At 35.3% G+C, this 8,871-nt stretch overlaps 1 protein-coding gene across 5 annotated transcripts; it reads right to left on the bottom strand.

Moving 5' to 3' along the window:
• Nucleotides 1-137: 137 nt before the first annotated feature.
• LOC113523233 (zinc finger protein 57-like) lies at nt 138-8,820 on the bottom strand. Of its 5 annotated transcripts, none has more exons than XM_031909037.2 (9): nt 8,683-8,809; nt 8,299-8,468; nt 7,647-7,844; nt 6,501-7,160; nt 5,851-6,200; nt 4,725-4,899; nt 3,472-3,609; nt 1,995-2,153; nt 138-1,421 (listed from the first exon to the last, which is right to left on the bottom strand). In XM_031909037.2, the coding sequence occupies exons 2-9, from the start codon at nt 8,299-8,301 to the stop codon at nt 1,392-1,394; spliced, it is 1,713 nt and encodes a 570-aa protein (XP_031764897.2). In that variant the 5' UTR covers nt 8,302-8,468; nt 8,683-8,809; the 3' UTR covers nt 138-1,391. The 5 variants fall into 5 exon arrangements, with proteins under 5 accessions (XP_031764897.2, XP_026764916.2, XP_026764917.3 ...); XM_026909115.3 differs by having other exon boundaries at nt 8,299-8,462; nt 8,683-8,808; XM_026909116.3 differs by lacking the exon at nt 8,299-8,468 and having other exon boundaries at nt 8,683-8,820.
• Between the last annotated feature and the right edge of the window lie 51 nt (nt 8,821-8,871).

Raw genomic sequence — 8,871 nt, 5'->3', positions numbered from 1 at the left:
TGTTAGCAATAAGACTGATGGATTACCAGTCCACTACCAGCATTACTAACAATCCCATCCCTCCTCTCCCCTCCTATGTAGGGATTATAACTACACATTGGAAATAAAAACGATTTTGAAAATAAATTAATTTTATTTATTCATAATATTTGACTGAATTATAATACATAATTGGTTATATTCACTGCAATATATAATAGACAAGTGGCAAACGCAACAATTTCTATAGTTATTGGCCAACAAAAAGACTTTAATGTTCATTATTTAATTTTCACTATTCGCTCGCAATAGTATGTCATTATAGCATCATAGACAATATGACGTCACACAAACAATATGGCAGTCATAAAATAAAAACAGTAAATTAGATCGCAATAGTTTCATGGTTTCATTTTTATTATACGTTTACAAGTAAAATGTTTAAAAAATCAATACATATAATAAAATCGTAAATAACCTTTCTTCCCCATCGGTTGTCGATTTTTCGAACTATGTGACCAGTCCATTGCCACTTCAGCTTGCTTATCCTTCGGGCTACGTCGGTTATTTTAGATATTTTGCGAATATCCTCATTTCAGATCTTATCACGCAAAGAGGCTCCGAGCATTGCCTTAAATTGCATGAAAGACCTTCGTCTTCAAACTCTAAGGTATTTTGGATGCAAAGATTTGGCGTAATCGTCCGAACGCTGTCCAGCCGAGGTGGATTCGTCGGTTGACCTCTCGGTCGAAGTTGGCCTTACCCATTCGGACAACTTTTTCCAAGTATACATACTGATCGACAACTTAGAGCGTAGTGTTCTCAATCGTAACCGGTATAGGTGTGATATGGACGTTAGACATGGTTTTAGTCTCGTTCATGTTCGTCTTAAGACCTACCTGTTGAGATTATTCTCAATTTCATGTATAATATAGTATATGTCATATATGTGTAAGTATATTTGTTTTTTATATATATTTATTCGTTTATATATGTAATTTTAGTATGTATGTATATCAATAATTACTAGTACCGCATTCGAGTATTCTGACACTTCCCTATGGTTGACTGGGAGAGAATGCTTTTAGCGTTAACTCCGCCATGTACACATATTTGTACTAATGAATAAATAAATAAATAAATAAAAATACCATTGAGGTCGTTGAGCATGGTATTCAAATAGAGTTATACATTACACATTCCTGATTGTAAATTTATTTATTTATTTATTAAACTTTAATACGCATAGATAGTGTAAATGGCGAACTCAACACCATATGGCGGTATCTACCAATCAACAGTAAACAGGAATAACACAAAATATAATTAACGGTGCAACGTGATGAGGAAATAAATAGAAAAACAAAAAACAGAGCTAGAATCGTTTGCCACTAGTCTAGATCTTCCATACATCATTCCTCGCCATGGAACTCAGCCAGTACCTGAAAAGAAGATGATAATTTAGTCCATTTTACTCCATATAAACTTATTTTTATATTTATTACATTATTATCCCGAGTCCCGGCATAGAATAGGCCACCCCTTCCTTTCCAGTGGGTGTCTTAAGAGAGGAGTAAGGAAGAGCGAGGGATGGGCAGCAGAGGGAGACTTTGTACAAAAGTCGATTGCTTGGGTACCTCTGTCCCATTCGTGTTTCAACCGTGAAGTAGCCGTGTTTGCATGGCTGTGTTTCGGTTTGAAGGGTGGGATATGGCGTGAATTTACTGGGTACAGAGGAATAACACCCGAGTCCTCAGGAATAGCAACGCATGGGGGGTATCATGGGCGAAACAGTATACTCTGTTATGTCCGTGGTACTGCTCATGTCTATAGGCGACGGTTACCACTTTCCTTTAGGTGGGCCGTCAGCTTGTTTGCCATTCTAAGTTGTATAAAAAAAAACCACCATAGACTTGAAACACTAGTGTTGTCTGTAACGATAAACTGTGTAATTTTGATTGTTAAATAAAAAATAAATACACCTGTCTCCCTCCCTCACCATACACCATACTTACATATTGTATCGGAACTGTGTCGTCCTTTGCCGCTTGCAACTCCAATATCTCGTTCTGGATGGACACGCTCAGCTCCTGTATGGGGACGGGCTCAGTGTGCCAGAACACCTCTTTGTGTCTGTTCGTCCTATTTCTACGCTTGTGAGTCTTTAAATGTACCTGAAATTTTATTTTATTGGAATTTATTAATATAATGATTTTTTTTTGCTGGCAATTTTACGACTACTCTTGTCTTTTCTTCGAAATTCGTTCTTTAAAAATGAGACATAATTTATGATTTTGTTTCACAAAAAAAAAACGACTTAAATCGTAGTAAAATCGGTTATTTTGCTTTAAAAACTAAAAAACTGGACCGATTTCGAAAAAATTCTATCCAATCTAAAAACATAACCTTTCAGATAAACAAACAATTTTTTGGATTAATTTACAAATAACGAAATTATAAAGTAATAAATAATAATAAGTGATAAGTATGGAAAATGAAATAAATATAAAAAAATCAAGTGATTTGAGTACATTCTTTTTTTAAATCGGTTAATAAAAACACGATCCATTAAAATAAAAGGTTAGATGGCTTCTGCGCACTATTATTTTAATAATTTTTTTTTAATATACCTAAAAAATATATGAATACATCGGCCAACAGTGAGGAAGACACAAGTATTGTAATACTGTGCAAATACTTAGACCCGTGGTTCTCAACCACTGTGTCGCGGCACTTTTGTGTGTCGCCAAATTTTGGAAATATTTAAAAAAAAATTGTCATAAACTATTTATGCAGTGTGTTGTAGTAAGTAAATAATTTTTATCTTTTTCTTTGTGTGCCGCCATATATTGAAATCGTTAAATATGTGCCGCAACAAAAAAAAAAAAGGTTGAGAATCACTGACTTGGACTGTGGCTGAAGAAATAATAAAATATTATTGTACTGGCAATGCTACTGTATAATTGTTGTACTGTATACTGTATACTTGTAATAATGTACAAGCTAACGGCAAGTGTATTCTGTGATGTCCATTAGGTGGGCAGATTATTTGCCGTTTTACATATCAAAAACAAGTAATCGGCCTGAAAGCCTGATGTAGGCCAGCAAGAAATCCGTTGTAAGTACATTTTGGAAAATACTGTGTCGCCCACAGCGAGCCACGAATGTTACCTTCTCTATACGCGTTACCCATGGTGCGGAGGCGGAAAAGAGATGGTAACTTACGAACGGGAAAGGGATTGCTAGTAATGAGGTCTAATAGCTCCATTGCTAGCAATACCCTCTCAGGTCGACCTCCACGCGGTTCCCCCTGGAAACCATCATGGTTAATTCTTGTCGAATTCATCATGGTGGAACAAGTGATCTGCATTCATTCTCACCTATCTTCCACTGGTGCCCCAGGTGTATACCGATAGCGCGGGCGGGGTTACCAGTTCATTTTCAGCCATTAAAAAAAAAAGATATATCCATAAAGTAAGCAATATTGAATACCTTCTTTATATGCGTGTTGACCATGGAGCGGAGGTGGAAGAGAGCTGGGCACAGCGGGCAGCGGCGGGTGGGCACAGTGTGGGCGCACACCGCGTGCTGGTTACGCCGGTTCAGCGAAACGAAGCCGCGCCCGCAAACCTGCATACGTATAAGGTAACTAAAGTGATCCAACTCAATGATAAACTGCTAGAAGGAACGACCTTGTTCCTTATGGCTGTTGATGGGGGAGACTTATGTCAACAGTGGACAGATAATGGCTAATATGGTGGGAAAGGGATTATTAGTAATGGGATCAAACAGACCCATTACTAGTAATACACCCTATCAGGTCGACCACCACGTGGTTCCCCCTGGAAACCATCGTGGTTAATTCTAGTTGAATTCGTCAGGACGGGCTAAATGACCTGCTTTCGTCCTCAACAGTCATCTATCACTGGTGCCCCGCAAATGTATGCCGATAGCGCAGGCGGGGTCGCCATACCATTATCACTCATAAAAAAATAGCTAATATGATGATAAACTAAAGTGGCGAAATCTTACAAATACAATACTTTGTTCAACAAAAAAAAAACAGTGACTTCAATCGTGGTAAAACTATTTTCATTTAAAAATTGAAGTAGTGAACCCATTTTACCGTGAACCAAAAATACAACCCTTCAGATAAAAAAATATCCAATTTGCTCCATAAATGACGGAGTTCTAAGGTAACAAATATAAGACAAAAATACAAGCAATTTGAGAAGCTTCTCCTTTTATTGTAGTCGGTTAAAAATACACTAATATTAAAAAGAGGAATGATATGTATTTTTGTGTGTATGTATGTTTGTAATGAATAAACTCAAAAACTACTTTGCTGATTTTAAAAATTCTTTCACCATTAGAATGTAGCTTACATTCAACCTGAGTAACATAGGCTATATTTATTCCTAGAAAAGATTAGGGATCCTTACTAAAACTTTAGTAACGTAACTCAAGGTGTAAAAAAATACTATAAAATATCTTTCATCGCGTGCGCTGCGGAAACTATTGGTGATAGAACAAAAGTATGTTCTACAATATTGAAGAAAATATCAATAACTACAAAAATCTTAGCGATACTATATGTCCAACTGTTAGCGTTATGTCACAATAACCACTTCTTAAAATGTTATAAAAATGTCCACCCGTGCGAAGCCCGGACGGGCTGCTAGTGGGAGATATTTGAGAAAAATTGATATGGAGAGCAGTAAAAGCCAAAAAAAAAATACACTCACGTCGCATTTGAACGGCCTCTCGTTCGTGTGCAGCCGATTGTGCCATAGCAACGCGCGCTCCCCGAGGAAGTTCCGGCCGCACGTCTCACACGTGAACTTCGTGTCCACTGGGGTCTTTTCTACCTTCACCTGTTTCCTGCCTTCGGCTGATATCCGTTTGTCGTTGTGTTTACATCTGGAAATTAATAATAAATACTATACAAATTTCTGTGTGGTTCCGGCATAGAATAGGCCATCCCTTCCTTTTCCGTGGGTGTCGTAAGAGGCGACTAAGGGAGGGCGAGGAATGGGCAGCAGTGTCCCTCTTAAAACATCTCCAACTCTAACTGCGGTTGCCAAGCCGGTTGCTAAGCGTGGCTACTACTAGCAAAACCCCCAAAGGGGGGCTTATGCTCATCAGTTGACAGTTAAAGGCCACACCAATAGAGTTTAAGTCGTAAAGTTTTTTTTTAATGAGTGAAAATAGAATGGTATGCACAGGCGTGATATCGGTATACGCTGGACGAGGCACCAGTGTGTTATGATGAGAAATGAAGGAGAGGATGAAGTCCGTTCAGTTTGCCTATCGTGACGAATTCATTAGAAATTAACCACGACGGTTTCCAAGGAGACCGCGAGGACTCCTTGGAAATCCTACTAAAAATATCAGCATCATCTCCCTACCCTTATCCCAATTATTATTTGGGGTCAGCGTAATATATTTTTCTCTTCCATTCTTCACTATTCACAGTCATTTCCCCATTCTCTTCCATTCTGGCCATATCTACTTTTACATATACGTATGTTACGTTCGTTTTATGGTCTGACCTAAAGCATGCAAATTCATTGATGGGTAGGTACAGGTTACAATGACAATACACAGTCCATTCATATCTTTTTAAGTCTTCTTACCTACTACAAATACTTATAAATGGCTCCGACTACCTCATAATGGACCGCAGTCGTGAGCATAATATTTTTTTTACCATTCCATCACTTTATTAAATGAACCCATTTATTTTGAGCAGAAACTTATTTCTGCTTATAATAAAATTAAAATAATAATAATTCCTAAGCCATAGCATTACCTTTGATTTAGGAATGATATTTACTTGTAGAGGAATAAACTAAAGGTGACAATACTCACTTCATATCCCGTATTTTCATGTACATCTCGTGTTTCTTTATATGCATATTTAAACCCGTTTCACCTTTGTACATTCGGCCACAATAATAGCATGTATACTTCTTGTTGTGTTCCCTCTCACAGTGATCTTTTAAGTCTTCCTCATCCTTCAGGATGTCTCCGCACACTTTACATACATTTGCGCCGTCGACTGTACTCATATTTTTCATTTCCTCATGCCACTTCAAATGGGATATTATTGTATCACGCTTCTTGAACACAATGTTACATGTTTCACATTGGTATATGTTTGTATGTGTCTTCAAATGGAGAGCAAACTCCTCCTCATTTTCCATTAAGGCTTGGCATATCTAAAATTTTATTTAATACAAATATAATACTTTTTTTTATATAACTTAGAATGGCAAACAAGCTGACGGCTCACCTGATGGAAAGTGGTAACCGTCGCCTATAGACATGAGCAGTACCATAAACATAACAGAGTATAAAGTTTCGCCCGTGATACTCCCCATGCATTGATATTCCTGAGGACTCAGGTGTTATTCCTCTGTACCCTGTAAATTCACACCATATCCCACCCTTCATACCGAAACAGCCATACTGTCTGCCATACCTCGCTTAATGGCTTAAAAGGACTGAATAAAACTTACCTTACAAACAAATAAACTAATATTATGGTCAGCTTTCATGTGCTCCTTTAATTTTGCTATGAACCTGTACTTGATTGGGCATTGACTACATTTTTTATATGTCATTGGCTCCCGTTTTCTTCTCTGCTTCTTCTCCCCATTGTAACTGTTGATTTCCTTTTCAAATTTATTAGGTGTGATCAAAAGTAGAGAGCCATCCTTTTGAGGCATGTAACATGTCTGCTTGCCATCTTCACTCATAACAATAACAATTTCTTCATCATCTGATTCTTTCACTCTCTCATTAACTTTACTCTCTTCTTTCTTATAATTAAATTCATCATCTTTCTCTGGCTTTTCTGTTTTAATGTCATTTTCCACTTTTATTTCGACGTCTTTTCGCTTTGTATTATCACAATACTTCTGTGTAATGATATTATCTATGCTATAGTCAAATATTGGAGTCTGTGATTTTAATATAGGTAAAGATATACAAATACTGTCAGTTTTATTTGCTATAGCTCCATCTGGTAGTGATATTGATTCTAGATTGTTTTCCAGTTCATTAACATAAAGGTTTAAAGTCTCATAATTATGCTTTGCCAGTAAATAGAATCTGTAGGCAGTTGACGCTGCAGCAAAACATTTCAAACATACATTGTACTGATCTGATTCTGTAAACTAATAGCAAGTGTTGTTATTAACTAATAGATTAAACATTATTTTTTATAACAGTTATTATTAAATTAAAAAGAAATCATTATTAAATGACTATACACAACTAGTTGTTACCTGCGACTTTGTCTGTGTAACCTGGGCATGTTTACTGACTGGGACAAAAAGTAGCCTATATCTTTCTGCTATGTGTATACCAAAATTCATAGTTAAACCATTAAGGGACTATCAGGTAACAAACAAACTCACTTCTACATTTATAATCTTATTGGACTTTTTTTCTATATATAAGTAAAATTCATAAAATCATATAAATTATCAATTCACACCAAGTTCTTTCTAGCATAGACAAAGGGGAATGAATGCTGACTTCTGAATATTCTTTACTCCTTAGTTAAGATAGATTTCAAATATGTAGTTTGAGATGTATCTGATTTTATTATTTTTTTTTAAACGAGATGGAAAATAAGGAAATAATATTAAAATACTGACCTTAATATTACAAACTTCTTCAAGAACATCAGCTATACAGTATTCCTTATTTTGTTTACATATTTTTGTAAAAATATTCTCACTTTTGCCATTTAAAAGTTGGAGACAAATACAACATAAGCTTTCAGCTAAATTACCATTCACTAAATGTTTCACAACCAATTTTAAGTCCATATTCGTGGATAGAGTTGCAGGATCCTGATAAAAATATTAATTATTCTTTTTGAGTCTGTTTTTTTTTTATATTAACCAATAATTAAAAATGAGCTGACTATAGTCAGTGACTAGTCCTAAGGGTAGTATTACATGTAAATTTTAACCACAAAGTTTGCATTTAGTTCTATTATGTTTCTATAATCCATTATAATTAAGACATTGTGATATATGAGACTACAGTAATGGAATTTAACCAGCATTTATATTAAAAGTAGATTTGCACACTATTTATGGTAAAATATGGAGGTGTAATAATCTATAATACCCATATTTGAGCAAATAAATTATTATTATTATTAAAAAAAGTCTAATTAGTTCTTTCTCATAATCAAATGCTTTTTTGTATTCATAAATCATATTCTAATAATTTGTATATCTATAGTTTTAATCTCTCTGTGCTAATAATGCACAGAATTTTATAGATATTGGTCCTTACCATTTCCAAATTCGATGAACCTGATAGATAAATACAATGTGGCTTGTTTAAGAAGTCTGATAGCGATCTGTCTAAATATTTGTTTTATACAATATCTAAATGAGAATTTTGGAAATTAGAAGTAATTGCCAACCTTTTAAGATTTTTGTATAACTTAAAATATCCTGTAACTTAAAAAAATTGTGTAAATATAATGTAAAATTTTTAAATATAAATAAATGTCGTTTTCATGGTGATTTTGTGCCAGTGTTAGCCAATTCAGTCATGTAATCAGATTCTACGAAGTGGTTGATACATAACCTAGCATACTACAATGCAAAAATTTAAGTAATGAGAGCGTGCTGCCAGTCTTTATTTTCGGGTCTCGTGGAAATGCATACACACCCCGTTTTTCGTATCCAAGTAGGATAGAGCCTCCTTTTTTATTGTACAATAATAAAACAATAAAATAAACCAAGAGTAAATAAAAGCGACTTGAACATGGTTGACATATGCCAGAATGACAGACATCAAACACATAGACTATACCATAGACTGCTTAAAGAATTACATTGACTACACTAAACATCAAAC

This window comes from Galleria mellonella, unplaced genomic scaffold, assembly GCF_026898425.1.
Source record: "Galleria mellonella isolate WM207_F2 unplaced genomic scaffold, CSIRO_AGI_GalMel_v1 utg146, whole genome shotgun sequence".
In the NCBI taxonomy this organism is placed as follows: domain Eukaryota; kingdom Metazoa; phylum Arthropoda; class Insecta; order Lepidoptera; family Pyralidae; genus Galleria; species Galleria mellonella.
Note: the sequence above shows the minus strand (reverse complement) of the source record. Positions and strands in the feature narration are given on the sequence as shown.

Coding starts and splice junctions, on each gene's coding strand:
- LOC113523233 (XM_026909116.3), bottom strand. CDS start 8,817: ATGTGTTTGATGTCTGTCATTCTGGCATATGTCAACCATGTTCAAGTC. Junction 2,154..3,471: donor TCAACACGCATATAAAGAAG/GTATTCAATATT, acceptor ATAAAATTTCAG/GTACATTTAAAGACTCACAA. Junction 1,422..1,994: donor ACACAGTTCCGATACAATAT/GTAAGTATGGTG, acceptor TCTTCTTTTCAG/GTACTGGCTGAGTTCCATGG.